The 17,560-nt window shown below is 42.2% G+C and overlaps 1 protein-coding gene across 2 annotated transcripts in view; it reads right to left on the reverse strand.

The window, feature by feature from the left end:
• NSMCE2 (NSE2 (MMS21) homolog, SMC5-SMC6 complex SUMO ligase) overlaps positions 1–17,560 on the reverse strand; it is a 224,180-nt gene that overhangs the window by 43,936 nt on the left and 162,684 nt on the right. Inside the window, exon 5 of one of the 2 annotated variants that reach the window (XM_082675229.1) lies at positions 15,772–16,539. The exons of the other annotated variant lie outside the window; for it this stretch is intronic. Within the exon in view, the coding sequence (XP_082531355.1) occupies positions 16,538–16,539 (2 nt within the window). The 3' untranslated portion in view covers positions 15,772–16,537. Of the gene's footprint in view, positions 1–15,771; positions 16,540–17,560 lie in introns of those variants that run through there. 2 annotated transcript variants of the gene reach the window in all.

The following is a 17,560-nucleotide window of genomic DNA, read 5'->3' on the forward strand; positions in this document are numbered from 1 at the left end:
TATACAGCACTTGCTACTGAAAAGAAAGCAACTGCCAGGATCACAGCCCCACTTCCAAAGGCGTAAGAAAGACAACTGGCAGACAACCACTACCTGGGCTGGGCTGGGTTATTTTCAGGGAGGGATTGAGTGTCTAAAAATGCAAGTCTCCTTGAAAGGAAACTGCAAGCTTAGAAAGGCACGTTACTGATTTATGGAATCTGTATGAGCTTTTAATGGCACAGAAGAGTTGGCCTGCTGCTCCGAATATCCACTCAGGCATTAAAAGCTTTGCTTCTAGTTGCTAAAGTATTTTGAACAAATCATCTCCTACATCCATCCAACTCAAATCTCTGTATGTTTGCTACCCTGTTCAAATACCAGTCTTTGAATACCCCATGCCTTTGAATACCACATGCCAATCTTTTTCACTTTCCACTATTCTAAATAACCAGAAATGTGGTATAGTAAGCTGCTCACACAGGGCTCCCCAGGAGGTATTTGTTGGAAGACGAGAGTAAGAAAGCATCAGTCGCTTTCTGCCACTATTTGGTATTGGTAATTGCTGGTAAATTGAATCTTGGGTCTATCATTTTGGGTCTCTTGGATTTTTCATTTTGTCCTGCAAAACCAATGTCTCTAACCTGTTGAGAGAAGGAAAGTAAAGTTGTGGGGTTTCCCCTTTGTTTGTCGTCACACTTAGCTGTGCCCCACTTTGTCTGTGAAGGAACAGGGGGCGTTAGGAAATTATTCCTAACTACAGGGGGCACATGTAGCACAAATGCTGGGGTTTAGGGTGAATGCGGAAGAGCAGTCACAAAGCAAAACTGATTTTGAGGATTTGCTTCGGTGTCCTTAGTTTATGTGGAAGTTGACGACAACAAGAGAGGTGTAGCTGGCAAGTCACGAGGTCCTGCTCTTTACAGCTAAGAGTACAGCCTATCTGTCATCAAACACAAATCTGGAAGTTGTAGCTGGCTCAGAGTTGGCATACAGGCTTTTTACTATTTCTTCAAAGTGTTTTTCACATGCCATATTTAGTGTTGGGATAATTCTGAAACACACTAGTAAGAAGCTTTCATAAAATGAACACAACTGCTAATTCTTTTCTCCCAGAGCTGCCCCTTCCTACCTTTCAGGTCCTACCTCACCCCTCCTGCCTTATGCTCCAGCTACATCTGCCTCCTCACTGTTTCCGGAACAATTCACTCCAGCCCCAGGGCCTTTGTACATGCTGTTTCCTTTTCCTTTGTACCTGCTGAGTTCTTCCCTGTGCTCTATCCCTGACGATTCCTTCTGTCTCAGCTCGAGTCACTTCCTCTGAGAGGCTTTCCCTAACCACTCTTCTCAAACAGGTCCCCCACTCTTTATCACACCAACCAGCTGTCTCCTACTCACCCCACCCCATCCTGTCACTGGGCAGAAAGCTCATTACATAACCCTTGTGCCTGAAATAGATCTGTTTCCTTCTGTCCTGTCTAGTATATTTAATACTACCCCAGTCACCATCCTCGTTCTGGTGGCACTATGTATGCAACACGGATTGACACTTCAGAAAGTTTTCTAACAATGTCTTAAAACAAAAAAGATTTCTGTTAACTCCAAGTAAACCAGGAAATTAAATTAAGAAACCACTTTCCAAGCATCTGAAATTTTATTTTAATGTTTCTATTTCAGAATAGCTCCTAAAGTGTAATAAGTACATCTTTTGAAAAGCACAGAACAGAGATAATTACAGTTTATTAAATGTTTTAAAGACTTGATTATTTCTAAAGTTTTTCTAATTCCTTCTGTAACTCTATCTTATTTTCAAGAAAAACAATCCTCTCTTGATTCTATTTCACCATTGAGATTCACACAAACCATTCCAAATTTCTTAATTTCCAAGCAACACATTAAATTCTTCAGAGTTCTTTCAAAACAGCTAAGGGGAAATCCCTGATGATTTCAGCTGACAATTCCTTAATCAGGAAAAGACTTTAAATGCCAATCACCAGAAAAGTTACAGTTTACAGGAAAGAAAGGGGAAATGCTGACATATTACACAACAAAGCACGAATAAAGCATGGTTTATGAATTGAATGGCATACTCATGCTGACAGTTTTATCAAGAATTTCTGGTGACATCATAAACTATGTTGGAGCAATGAACTGGTTCTATTGTCCATGTTTCTGAGAGTCTAAGGTGAAAATAAGATTCCCTTCTTTGGAGATTTTATGGGAAAAATGAAATAACAATTTGTGTACTTTTTTCCCCCCTAGACTTCTACAAAGACTCTGGGTTTTAAATGAAGCAAAGAACTGAGCTAAAGGGAATTCTTATTTGATGCCTAATTTCATCCAGAATTGAGGAGCACCCTTTTCGTCAAGGTTTCTATTAGTTGGTAGAGGAAAGGAATGATCTGCTTCCGCCTCTAGCCGTGGGTGTTCAGATCAAAGTTCTCTGAAAGGGCAAATGCTGCAGCAGTAGGGTCCCCAGAACAAAATCCTCCCCCAACTTACAAAAAGAAGACAGTTTGAAGGTAATAACGACCAGGATGTAACTCTGACCCCCAGTGAATCTGGTAAAATCAATTACTTTCAGTTGTAGTAATTATGTAACATATTAGAGATGAGAACACCACAAGCAATGGGTTTTCCCCCTTGTAGTCTATATAAGTTCATCAATAAACTATACTCTCTATTAAGGCTTTATTGTAAGTGATTACAAACACAAGGCATTTCATAAGCATTCTGTCATTTGCTACACTGTAATTCAGCAGAAGGAATGACGCAAAAATTATAATCTTCAGTAAATGAACAGGAAACAAAAAAAGAAAAGCTCCTGAACGCTGAAATAAATCAGTGACTCAGTCCCAGAGTCAGCCTAAACCTCCATTCAGATTGGATCTTAAGCATTTACTCATTAGAATGGCATTGGCCGAGAGTGAAAAATGACTGGAGAATGAACGAGATACTGGTAAGTATACGCAAAACTAAGGAAAGGGGCTGAGAGCGACTGGGGATTTAAACATAATTATGGAAAACTTAGAAATAAACTATGGTATCGGCCTTTATTTCGAAAACCATATTGAATATCCAAAATAAAAAGTGATTGCGAATTTCCATGTAACCAAATAGCAATTGCTGTCACTTATTGGGCACTCATCATTTACTAGGTACTGCCCCAAGAAGTCTCCACACATTATCTCTTTTTAATCCCCATGACAATTCTATAATGTTCCAATTCCCATTTTAGGGCTTAAAAAAAAATTGAGGAGCAAAAAGGTTACATAACTTGCCTCAAATCTCACAGTGGAGGCCTGGGAATGGAACTCACTTCTGACTCCAATCTGAGTTATTAACCAGTAGTGATGTATCTTCTCTATTTGGGCATTTTGGAGCTAGCCTCTCTGAGTATCCTTTGGGGCTCTAACAAAATGTTTCAAGTATTTTCTGATGCTTCATCCTACTGATTACACAATTAGAGTTTCCCAATAGAAAGATACTATCTATTGTTTCTGTTTAATCACACTTCATTCCACTGCCTTTGTTGCTGCTTAAATAGGGCGATGTCCCACCTATCAGAGTAGAAATGAAAAAGAAACTGGCTTCCAACCTGTTTTATTATCTTTCTGAGGTTCTCACACCAGAGCTTTAACATTTTCTTCTTAAAAACCTTGTAATCACAGACTGGTGCTTCTTGTTTTGACAGTCCAATCTTATTAGATCATGTTCTAGCTCAGTGTAGGCCTTGCTCAATACTCCAAAATTTCAGACCTACCAAAGCTACTAAAAACTTTTCAGTTGAGGAGTCCACGACCTCATGTGAAATTGGAGTCATGGGAATTTAAACGAACTAATAAAACATCTCTATGGTAAACTGAAACAGTGATGACAATGGAATGAATGACTAATATTCACATATGACTTTTTTATCCAAAGCGCCCAGTGTTCAATGCATTTTTGCAAACTGATTAAACTTCTGCACAGTAATAACTGTGCTTTGTACTTCCATGACACAATTCTTTCATGGACTGCTGTGCGCTGGCCTCATGTTACCACGCTCTAATTGCCCTCAGGTGGCTGGCAGGTGGTACAAGAAATGTACTCTTCGTTCGTTCCATCTTCAGAATAAAGAAGTGGTACAAAGGAAGAAGAATTCGAGCTGGGGCAGATTTCAGCAACTGAGGTATGCTCGCCTGAATGGCGGGGGTAGGGGGGGCCCTGCAGAACCATGCGGGAAGGGCTAGCCATGTAGCTCGGAAAGAGAGAGAGGCAAATGACTTCCCAGTAAAAGCAATTTACAAATACTTCGGCATACATCACCTTTGTGTTATGTGGCCCCATGACTCAGTGGAAGCGAAACGTGTACCTTATTTCCCCTCTAGATCTCCACGTTCTCTTCCCCAGAGCCAGCCTATAACCTCAAATCTCTCAGCAGCCAAAAGGAGAGGACTAAGGACAAGGCCGGAGGGTTCAAATTTGGGTTGTTGTTTAGCCCGTATTACTGGTAGTAACCAGAACAGCATAAAATGCTACCATGAAAAAGGTTCAAGGACAAAAGGACTGTTCTCTGGCTCAGGAAAAACATCAGGCAAGGATAATTTTCAACTGTGTGATTTTTAAATAAATGACACAATGAATGTTTTACTTGTGATTCTTCGTCTTAAATCAGAGAGCAAAGGCCCGAGACTCAGTATTTAGCATCTTGTTACATTTGGGTCATGGAATGTAATGAGAAGATTTTTCCCTTTTCATTTGGGATTATATTGTGAAGAAAATGGCACCAGGCTCTAAGAGATTTATAAACGTCAACGCCTCTGGGGCTAGGAAATGAGCAAGAGTAAAGGATGTGGGCCAGGAGGGGACCCTGCAAAGTGGAGGGGCCGATGGGGGCAGCTCTCCCACTCAGGCAAACTGTTCCCCATGGGAAGGAGGGAAGACCCAGCGCTGTCAGATCTGGCATATTTAAAATAAAAAGTTGGAAATGTGGATTGCTATGTGAAATCTCCCAATTTTTTATGTTGCAACTAACTGATGTATGTATATGCAACTATGTGGGCCAAAGCAAACACATCTGGGGGCTGGATCCAGCTCACACACTCTGCTGTCTGACCTCTGTGACCACAGTAATGGTTTTTAACCCTTAAGCAGTTAAAAGGAAACAAGATCTGATACATCCTCCAGGGAGTAAACTACACTGTTGCTTGGTCAAAAGGCCCTTTATAACTCCACTGTGTGGGGTTTTAGAAATAAGTCCAAGAAGTTGATGATTTTATTCTACTAACTATATCACGTGTACAGCTTTGCAGCTTCCTGTTGTAAGGAGGTCAGTATCAGAGGATCTTACGGCAAGTTAGGGAAGGGGTTTAGCAGGGAGATGCTCTGTCGCGTCACAATATGAGGTGTGAAGCTGACTCCAAGCTGGAGCTCATACCACCTGTTTAAAAATCTAGGATTTGTTCTCTGCTGCTCTGAGACAAAGGAGCCCAAGAACTGTGGCAACCAGGGGCTTTCAGTTGGCAGCTCAGTAGGATTGACAGAAAAGTTCAGCTAGAGAGAAAAGAGTCATATCCCCCTTCTGATCTGACAACACACTACGGAACAGAGACAGCACGATGGCTGGTTGGCTGGCTGCCCATCTTCCTTATCATACACGAGGCACCACTCCATATACCATGCCTTCAGCTATCTTCCCATCCTGCTCCTGGAAGATTTCTAAACATAGCCATTGCACATGTGTTTGGAAGGAAGGAGGTTTCTATTTTAAAGGAGAGAGAGTTCCTTGTCTCTGGCTATGGGGCTTGAAATTGACTACCCTCTCAGTTAGTTCTACCATGGACCATTGATCCTCAGTGTTGAAAGAGAATAAGAGGAGATAAATGCTGGACTCTTCCCTCCACACTAAGTGAAAGGAGAGCTGACCTGTGACTGATTTGCAGTGGGTTGGGGAAATCTATCCTCACTGGCCTGGCTACCATCTTTTTTTTTTTGTGGTACGCGGGCCTCTCACTGTTGTGGCCTCTCCCGTTGTGGAGCACAGGCTCCGGATGCGCAGGCTCAGCGGCCATGGCTCACGGGCCCAGCCGCTCCGCGACATGTGGGATCTTCCCAGACCGGGGCATGAACCCGTATCCCCTGCATCGGCAGGCGGACTCTCAACCACTGCGCCACCAGGGAAGCCCTGGCTACCATCTTAAAATGCTGTTTTATCCACTAGCATAATACAGTAATAACACTAACACCAAACCTTTATGGATTGCTCACTACATATGCCAGGTACACATGCTTACTATGTATATGCCAGGTACAGTTCTAAGTGCTTTATATATATTAACTTATATTCCTCACATAACCCTAAGGATGTAGGTATTATTATTACCCTCATTTTACACATGTGGAAACTGAAGCACAGAGAGGTTAAGTAGCTTGCCCAAGGTCACAAAGTCAGTGACCGGTGGACTAGGAATTCAAACCTAGACAGTCTGGCTCCAGGGCTGTGCTCTTAACCATTATGCAAATAACCTCTCCAAAGGAGGAATGAATATCAAGGTAAAGGCTGTAATTTGAGACTGAGCTACTTACGGTACAATATGAAGGCTTGGTAATTTCCTGTTCTGATGGAAAATAAATTTTCTATTTCCACATTTTATGCAGGTGTCAGAGCAATTATACATCCAGGACAAAAAAAACTAAGAAATTTCAGTGTGCCCATTTGACTCTCAATATTTGTTACAGTGGAGTGCATCGTATCATTTTATGTGCAGAGATTCAAGCATCGTGGGGAGGAGAAAGAGACAGAGACAGGATTTAGATTGGACAGCGGGGTCCCAGAAGGGGCCTGGGGCGGCGGCAGCAGCCGGCTCTCTCTCGGTGGTGCTAGCTCCCCGTGTGCCTCCCGTGCTGTGCAGGTCTTGCTGTGTGGAGTGCAAGTCTGTGATTAAAAGATATGTGTTTTCTAGTGTAACACGGCTCCTCATGGCAAGCCGACGACTTCATCTGGTGCTCACCTGAAAAAAACCTGCAACCCTTGAGAAAAAACTGTCTGTGGGAGACTGACTTAGAGATGGTGCCTCAGCCTGCCTCAAAGACTTGCAGAAGTCATCTTTTGTAGATTTAATTTTTGCCTTACACACCTAAAAAACCCAGCTTCCTGTATAACCTGTAAACAAATTAATTTCAGTACATATTATCTCAAATTTTCTTGTAATCATTCTCAAGCATTTCCGCAGAGATAATCTTTAGTTATTTTTAGGTCCAGCAATTGTTTCTTAATTATAAACTTATTCCGTATCACGACCTGTGATCCTAATTCCTTGCCTACTGACCCCCAAGTCTAGCTTTGGAACCAATCTTTCACAGGACTCTAAAAGAGCATTCTATAATAACACAGAAACCTATACTGTACTTGATAATGACCTGTTACTCTTTAATTGCTTTTTCATTTATGGCTCTCTACTAGACTACAAGCTCTGTGAAGGCAGGGACCAACTTCTAATAATGACTGACACGTAGTGACACTCAATACCTAACTAATGAAAAATAAAAGGCAGTCAAATTTATACACCAGAGCACAGTGCTATACTTTGGCCAGAAAAAATTCCACTGCATCTAGGTATATGAGTGTTTCTGAACTCCTAAACTAGGTGAGCGTTCAACGTCTCACCTTCATTTCCTTAGGGTCTGTTTCTCTTTAACTATACATCCCTTGCTGCGTGACCTCATTCACTCCCCCACGCCAACCATATGCCGACAACGCACAAATTTCTTTATCTCCCCCCCCCCCCCGAGCTACAGGCCTGATTTTCCAACTGCCCTCAAGATATCTCTGCCTGACATAAGTGACTCAAGGTTAACGTTTCCAGAACTAAGTTTTATCTTCACCCTCCCAACCCTACTGCATTTCCCCTTCTCTGCAGTAAAGGCCTGTTTCTTGCTGCAGTTTCAAGAGAGGCTTTGGTGTCAGAAAAATCCACATTCCAATCCTAGGGATACACTGACTGGTCGTACAGCATCGGGCTTCTCTGAGTCTAAATTTTTACAACTGTCACATCGCTCGATGTTACCTACTCCATAAAGTCGGCATGATGACTAAATCAAATGATGTATTAAATTCCTTAGCTCAAATCTAAGAAAAAAAATGTCATAAAGAACCTAGGGGTAAGACGGGAATAAAGACACAGACCTACTAGAGCACGGACTTGAGGATACGGGGAGGGGGAAGGGTAAGCTGGGACAAAGTGAGAGAGTGGCATGGACATATAGACACTACCAAACGTAAAATAGATACTAGTTAATTCAGTATCTCCAGAAGCTAGAAAACTTCAAAGTCATCCTTTACTTCTGATGACCCTTCTACTCCCCCTTGATTCAAATAGTCCCCAAGTTCTCTCAATCCTATGTTTAAAACCTCTCCAATCTGGGTTCGTCCTGCATCTCGGCTGACACAGCCTTCACCCAGGCCCTTGTCTTTGTCACCATTTATTTGCTCATTCATTTCCTTGCTTTAGGTCTCTCTATATTTAGCTCACACATCACAGTGACACCAAAGTCATCTTCCTTAAAACCTACATGAATCATGTCACTCCCCAGCCTAAAAACCTTCACTGGCTCCCAGAGGTACAATCCACATCCATCTACACTTCTTACGAACGGGGTGGAACTATCACTTACACAAGATGACTTGTCGGGATCTTTATATATATTTTTCACTTACTCATCACAACAATGCCATTATTTAATGAAAAAAATAAATTTGGAAAATGAGGCTATTCACTAGCCACTAATGGAAGTCAAACAATTTGCCTGTGTCTAAATCTTGTCAGAGACTGGAATTCACAATCAGGTTTGATTCTGGCCTGTATATGTGTCAGTACAATGAATTCACAACTTATCTAGAGAATGAACTCTAAAGTCAAATATAAAATAAAAGTTTCATATGACTCAAAGCCAACTTGATCATCTCTTAGAAAAGCGGAACAATTTCTCTTTCCGTGTTGGAAAGAGTGCTGTTTCTTTGGCTGATATAAGCTTAAGTAGTTGATGGGCATCACCTGTACTATTTCACTGTAGTCCTTGTCTCCATTTTTGCTGAGTGTGAACAGCTGAATCTATGTACAGCAATTGAAATATATGGCTAACAGAACACCTAGATAGAGTGCACCATAATTGAACATTATCTGTCCCTCCCAAACAGCTGGAGGGGGGCAGAGACGACTTAATTTGCACATATTAGGTGGCTAATTTATACACTTGGAAAAAATTAACCTCCTCTTCTTTATCTTACAGTTCACCTCCTTAAAGAATCATCACTGATTTCAAAATAGCTGAATATGAATTAAGAAGCTGATTGCGTAGGTCATTATTTGGTCTCACAAATTGCAAAAGAAATGATCTCATTCCCAACAAGACTTCTGTTTGTCCTTTACGTTCTGCGCTGCAGTTTGGTCTTGAACACTCAACCTGACTTTGGGGGTGTCCATTCAGTTGAGAACAACTTCTTTCAGAGTAAGGAGTCTGAGTTCCCACAGGTTCCTGTGAGTCAAAGCTGAACTGCAGGTTCATGGGTGGGGACGCCTGCTCTGAAAGCTGCCTCATTTTCTGGTCTAATGTGGTTAGGAACAGGAAGTTGAACCTTTGGTATTTTGGGTTTTGATTCTACCCTGCCCTGCCCTTAAAAAGCATTCACTCAGGGCTTCCCTGGTGGCGCAGTGGTTGAGAGTCCGCCTGCCGATGCAGGGGACACGGGTTCGTGCCCCGGTCCGGGAAGATCCCACATGCTGCGGAGTGGCTGGGCCCGTGAGCCATGGCCGCTGAGCCATGGCCGCTGAGCCTGTGCGTCCGAGGGCTGTGCTCGACAACGGGACAGGCCACAGCAGTTTGAGGCCCGCGTACCACGCAAAAAAAAAAAAAAAAAGCATTCACTCACACCAGGGTCTTTAAATGTGGAGTGACCACATTTACAGCATCCATTGGAGAAACCGAAGTCGCTGGGAAGTGTGAGGCTGGAGCTCCGACATTGTGTCCTACTGCTTGGTGTCCCGGAAAAGCACTTCTGTGTGGGAGCGCTGTGCACTCCGATTCTCTGTCCCTGATTTCTGAAGTCCTTTGAAAGCACGGACACCGAGTTTCTCCCCAGTTCCTGGGCACTGGTCTTGTGGAGTGGTCAAGTAGATGCTGAAATCAGTCTTGCTACAACCAATCTGGTGGCAAACACATCCATACGCTCATTCAATTACAGCAGAGTATCATGAAGTCACACGGATTTGGGTTCCAATACTGCTCCAGGCAGCCCCCTTGCCCCACTTAGCTCAGATTCCTCGCTGGGGACAGTGTCGTTTGCCTTACATCATCATTCTAATCTGTTCTCTCTCTCTGATCGAATCAGATAACACAGGTGAAGCACTTCTACAAGCTCTGTAAACAGCAGTTGTTGTTATAATTCCTTCTAGTTCTCACTCCATTTTGACTTTGACCTCAAAGTCTTCACAATGGTCTGTGAGGCTCTGTGAGATCTGCCCCTTGTTGCCACTCTGATCTCATTTCCTATATTGCTTCTCCTTGCTCATTCCACATGGCCCTCTTGGCCATTCCTGGAACATTCTAGGACTCTTCCTTTGCATGGACTGATTCCTCTCATTTTTTCCCCAGGTGCTCAGAGCAGTGCCTGGCACCTAGGAAACATCCAGCAGGTATGTGTTGAGTGAATGATGAATGAATAAATTGCCTTGGATGGTCAACCAATACCCCGTAGAGAATTCAAGCTCAGCACTAAATACCTCACTGAACTGCACAGGTACCGATACGTTTAGGTCCCCTTCAGAGAGAACTGGACTCTGTCCACTAACAGCGAACAAGAAACTGTCCCAAGTGCTTTCTATGAATTAGTTCCTTTAATCCTCACCCCCATTACTAGTCCTTACTTGAGCGAAAACAAAGCACTGAGAGGCGAAGGAATTGCTGAAGGTCACCAAGGTAATAAGGGATGTAGGCTGCCTGTCAGGAGCCACTGCCTACTATTACTTTTGGCCAAGGGACCAACCTTCAGGGCTGATGACTACTTTGAATGATGCTGTCCGACTCTGGCTGATTCTACAATTCCCTTGGGCTGCCAGCCATACAGGCGGGCGATCTCCCCAGGGCCCCCTTTCCACCAGCCCGTGCCGCTGGAGTTCCAGCGCACTCCCCAGCCAATCCTGCTCGTTACGATGGAGGAGGTCAGGCCAAATGGGTAAGGCAGACTGTTCATTTCAGGGACCAAAAGGCCCAACTGGTTTTGTTGTTTTCTTATAACTTATACTTCACAAAATCAGCTAATCATTGAGACACAGAAATGAATTTTTTCTGTAACAGTCAAATAAAGATACGATTTGAAGTCAGTGAGTCAGGACATTATTTGTCACCTGGCATGTGCTAATCCACCCTTACGACTCATCTCAGCACTCCATGCCCAGGAGGCCTTCCTGGATGAGCCCCATCCTCATGCCCACGCCCCCTCCCCCAGGCTAGATTAGGTGACCCTCCTCTCTACTCTCAAAGCACCTAGTATCTCCCTCCACCGTAAGGTGTGCTGAACTGCACTGAAACCACCTGTTCCCGCCTTCCCCACAGACTGGACACTTGAGTGCGGGGACAGTGTCCACTGCATGCTTGTCTCCGCAGTGCCTAATGACTAAATTCAACAGATGACTGTTGAACAGAACAGCGTCACTCTACTGAGATACCACGACCTCTGACATCTCTGAATCTGCCTTGTTATCTTTGATCTGGCTTGGAGTGAGATCTGAATGACAAAGCCCCTGAAGTGACCCAGTTACAGTTCAAGAAAAGCATGACTCTGGGGTCAGAGCAACAGTCTTCAAACTACATGGCATTCTCTTGCCATACACTCAAAAGTTCTCCAGCTGTTCTCGATGAAATTAATTAGCCCCTAATTCTCCTTAAATAAATGCATAAAAGGAGTTGTGATATTTTCTCTAGGGGTCTTCCTTTCTCTTTCAAAAAAAGGCAGCACAAGGATACATTACCTCGTGATTCAGCCAACACTTATGATATACCCCCCTTAACCAAAATATTTATAACCTCCTGAGTCTCACCGTGTACAGATTTAAAATTCAAAATATTTGCAGGTGATGCTATTCATATTTTTAAAGGTTTGCTTTCAGAATAGTTCACTGGGTCAGAGTAAAGGAGCTATGAAATAGAGGGGAAAAAAACGACACACTCCTTCTTACTAGCATCAGCTATTCATGAAATGTGCTGCCTTGAGTATCCACGCAGATAAATATTTCAGCGATAAATGGAGCAAGGAAGTGCATTTTAAGTATCCGAGGAACAACCCCCTTGGGATTATGAAGTCAGACTCTTTAATATCACCCCAAACTTAATCCTACCCATGCTGACTAATTCTGTAATGAATTCTGTAGTTATCAAGAAGATTAATTTAAAAAAAAAAACCCACCCTGCTTATTCTGAAGCAATGTTGACATGAGTCTCAAACCGGTGACAGCAAACCACATACCACAAAGTATTTTTAAAAAAAAAAAAAGCAAAACCAAACTCACAGATGTTAAGAACCACTGGTCATGTTCAATGGTATTCCATTTAATTCTTATAATAATCTTGCCCATTTTTAGAGATGAGGAAACTAAAGTGAAGGCGGTTTAAGGAAACTCCCTGCATCGCCTGGCTTATAAGGTACTGCCGCAGGACTAGATGCTCTGGCTGAGTCAGCAGAGTCTAGGGGCTGAGAGAGGGGTTTCTGCCGCCAGAATGCCTGATTTCAAATGCCGGCTCTGACACTTACTGGCCCGGTGACTTTGAGCAAGTTTCTTAACTCTGTGTCTCAATCTTCTCATCTGTAGAAACGGGGACATCAGTAGTACGTATTTCAGAGGGCTGTGGTCAGGATTAATTGAGTTAACTTATAGAAAGTGCTTACAACAGTGCATACGGTCAGCATCATTTTTGCTCTTATCTGACTTCAAAGCCTGTGTTTTTTCTCCCACATCAACGGTTAATGTTACAAAGTACACATATTACTATTTTGAAGCATTTCATAATTGCCTATTGTAAATAACAAATAAATGTTTGTTAATTAAGATATTCCACCCTAGTTTGCACCTTGTTTCATTCTAGAAAGGTTAGTGGTGAGAAAAGCAGGTATCAGAGAACACAACATTTGGCTCAACAAAGGAAATCATTTTCACCACTTAGAACTTCCTGAAAATGGAAGGAGCTTCCTGTCCCAGGAGGTACCTCAATCAAAGATGACTACTTAGTGGAGATTTTACAGAGCAGATTAAAAAAGGGCTACCTTCGCAGGAGAGGGGGAGGGCTGGGTGAGATAAACTCTAGAGAGTCTCTTTTACACTGGAGATTATTGGCTTAAAGAGCTGCCTTTTTTTTTTTTTTTTTTTTGAGGTACGTGGGCCTCTCACTGTGGTGGCCTCTCCTGTTGCGGAGCACAGGCTCCGGACGCGCAGGCTCAGCGGCCATGGCTCACGGGCCCAGCCGCTCCGCGGCATGTGGGATCCTCCCGGACTGGGGCACGAACCTGCGTCCCCTGCATCGGCAGGCGGACTCTCAACCACTGAGCCACCAGGGAAGTCCTCAGCAAGAGCTGCCTTTTGGCAAGCCATTTTTATAGGAATCTTACTTCAGCTACTTCATACTCAGACACACCTTGAGTAAAAAGCATGAATGGTATGAAATAGAGGCTGTTAAAAATGGGTGTGTAGGAAGCGTTGTGTGTGTGTGTGTGTGTGAGAGAGAGAGAGAGAGAGTGAATGTGAGAGATGTTAATTAATTCATTGATTTTAGGATATCACAGTAAAATGGCCCAGCGAAGTGATCATAGTAATTTAATTAAATAAGTGACTATAAATAACTTTATGCTTGCAATGACAAACAAAATGCTTCCTGAATTTTAAAATATACCCTATATTTTCTATGCAAAATAGGTAATCAGAGGTGCGTGGCTTTCTGAAGGAAAACCAGTATAATATTCTTTTTTATTCTAATTTCTTAACAGAAAAGAGCAAGCAAAATCTCTGATCCATTTTTGTTCCATGGAAGATACACCTCGTCTTTTCCTATAGAAATAACCAGCCTTGGGTTTGCCTCTCCTAAGCAGTTATTGCTCCACGTTTGTGTGCAAGAATGTGAAAGAGGGAAAAGGAATCTTAAAAGCTTTAATAAAAACTACCATGACAAAAATAAAAACAAAAAAACAAACTCTACTACAGCAAAACTCATCAATTTTCTTCCCTATTTGAGGTCTGCTATCCCATTCATTCATTCATTCATTCATATTCTCTCTCACATTTCTCCATTGCCCAACTCTCTACCCACCTCCCGCTATTTCTAGTATGTGATTTGGTTGAGGGAAGGGGGGGGCTATAGTACTCATTAATATGGCATGTACACAGGGGAAGTCGTTTGTTGGAGAGCTCAGGGTGCGAGCTCTGGATAAGGCAGGCACTAAATTTCATTAAACCTCAGTTTGTAAAATGGGGATATAATAACAGTACCTATTTCAGAGGGCTATGGAAGGAATTAAATGAGATAATCTATGTAAAGCTATTAGTATACACTAGCACATAAATCAATGCTCAATGAGTGCTAGCCAGTATTATGTTTTATTACTCAAGGGCTAATTATTTGCAAAAATAAGGCTCTAAACTATAATTCTTACTTTAATAAACACTCTTTAGTTCTTCTTCTATACTTCTAAAGGCACATGGGCACGGATATGGGGTAGTTTAAGATCTTCATTAGAGGCAACAATTATCATTGGGTCATCATATGCTTAAGTTTTAGTCAAAATAATATTTTAATTAATAGAATGCTCAAAATGGAATTTACTAAAGCTTCAACAAACAAACATACCCAGCTCTCTAAATGTATAAAGTTATTACTTCCCTTTATTTTGGGGGGAGGCAAAATTCAAGCTCTGCCCATAAGCCTGGCTGATACTTCCAATCTCCCCTCCTCCACCCCAAACCAAGCTACAAAAATGCATATTAAAAGTTAAGGAACAGGGCTTCCCTGGTGGCGCAGTGGTTGAGAGTCCGCCTGCTGATGCAGGGGACACAGGTTCGTGCCCTGGTCCGGGAAGATCCCACATGCCGCGCAGCGGCTGGGCCCGTGAGCCATGGCCGCTGAGCCTGCGCTCCGCAACAGGAGAGGCCACAACAGTGAGAGGCCCACGTACCTCAAAAAAAAAAAAAAAAGTTAAGGAACAAATAAAGCAGAACATATGATGATATATTATGAACGGATTAATTACCCACTCATAGTTCTTTTTCTCTCCTTCCCTCCTTTGTTCCTCCCAGACCTTCTCCAAGATGTGCTAACTGGAAACAGGCATGTAGAGCCTAACGGGGAGAATCTGGATCTATGTGGTCATTCTCTCTATGGGTCAGGGAGGATGATCAGGCCATTGGGGTCTCTTTTTTTTTGGGGGGGGGTCTCTTTTTTGGGGGATGCTTTCTGAGGGATCCTGAGACCTCTGAAGAAAGCATCCTCTCATTCTGATCAACTTTTTATTTTTTTCTTTTCTCACCAAATGGCCTTTGGGGATGTTCTTTTTAACATATCTGCTAACTGGCGAAATCTAGATGGTGAAACCCTGATACCTTCTAAGCCCCTCATTTTTTTTTCTGTGACAGAAAGACAAAGATAACCACAGCAGGAGCCTCAATAGGTAAAGAGACGAAAGGTACAACTGGTACAGAGTAAAGTCTAGGCATATAAGCAAAGGCTAAAAATCACAGTGCTTTTACTGGAAACAAGGGATATGGAAGCAACCAAAAGTCATAAAACAGTGCTTCCCCTCTTCTGCAGCCAAACCCCAATGTCATCACAGCAACATGACATTCAAGAAAGTCCAACCTATTTTAAGTAGCTTCAGGTGACAGATTATTGGCCCACAATGAGAGACAGACTGATGGATCACAGAGGAGAAAAGTTCACTGTGCTGTGAACCACACTGCTAATCTAGACTGATAAAACCAGAGGAGACATGCATCTCCACTTTCAAGCGTTTACTGGATGACATCACACTGTGGATTTAACCAAAGTGCTGTCTAGATTATCCAGTAAATGTCACATAAGAGTACTTGAGTAGCTTAGATAAAGGTCTCAAAACACTGTGAATGAATTCATCCTGCAAAACAAATTTCCCATATGAGTTCATAATCTGAATTCCATGTCATTTCACGTTGTATTCTTCCAGGTGTAACTCAAACCCCATAAATGACATTCATCTTGCATAGAACAATGGTTTTGTTTTAGAAAGTCAAGCCAGTAATGTAAGGCAGTTTCCGTTATGTGCATAAGAAAGCATAAGATTGAAGCTTTTGTCTTAGGTTAGTAAAATAAATATTACAATATTAATCCGTCAGGGAAACACACATCAGAACAATGAGATACCAATTCGCAACCACTAGGATGGCTACAATCAAAGAGACAGATAATAACAAGTGTCGGCGAGGACGTGAAGCGATTGGAACCCTCACACATTGCTGGTGGGAGTGTAAAATGGCGTAGTCGCTTTGGAAAACAGTCTGGAAGTTCCTAAAAAGGATAAACATAGAGTTACCATATGACCCAGCATTTACACTCCCAAATACCACGAGAAATGAAAATGAAAACATATGTCCACTTGTACACGAATGTTCATAGCAGCATTATTCATAACAGCCAAAAATTAGATACAACTCAAATGACCATCAATTGATGAATGGATAAATAAAATGTGTTCTATCCCTACAATGGAATGTTATTCAGCACTAAAAAGAATGAAGTTCTGATTCACGCTACAGCATGGATGGACCTTGAAAACATTATGCTAAGTGAAAGAAGCCAGTCACAAAAGACCACATATGCGTATTTATATGAAATGGCCAGAAGAAGTAAATCTATTAAAGACAGAAAGTAGATTAGTGGCTGCCTAGAGCTGAGGGGGTTGGAGGAAAATGGGAAGTGAAGCTAATGGATACAGGGCTTCTTTTTGACAATGTTCTCAAATTGATTGTGCTTGGTTTCACAACTCTGTGAATATATTCTAAAAGCCACTGCATTGTGTACTTTAAATGGGTGAACTGTATGATAGGTGAATTATATCCAATAAAGCTGTTAAAAAAAAGGAATATTAACACATCAGACGAAGGAAATATGGTCATCTAACTACAGCAAGGGTGACTTCTGGCACAACAGTCAGCGTGTAACCTATCAGCTAAAGGCTCAAGACCTAAATAATGGCCTTCAGAGTTTCAGAGACCTCACTAATGTTTAAGATAATCCTGCTACCTCTACAAATCAGTATCCTTGCTGATTAAGCATCCCTCCTGTTTGTATTCCCTGCAATAATTAGCCTAAAGCTTTCCACATAGTGGATGCTCAACTATGATTTATTGAATGGAATTCAAATACATTTAAAAATAACCAACTGGAGTTGGTAAATAAAAATCAAACCAAGAATGCTTTACCCTACATGGAGAAAGCTTATCGGCACCAATACAGCTATATGCCAAATTAAATCTGGGGCATCTAAAATGCAATCCTGTCTCCCAAATTTTAGTCAGTCATTCCTGGT

The sequence above is a fragment of the Grampus griseus genome (genome assembly GCF_964374135.1).
Source record: "Grampus griseus genome assembly, chromosome: 17".
NCBI lineage: Eukaryota > Metazoa > Chordata > Mammalia > Artiodactyla > Delphinidae > Grampus > Grampus griseus.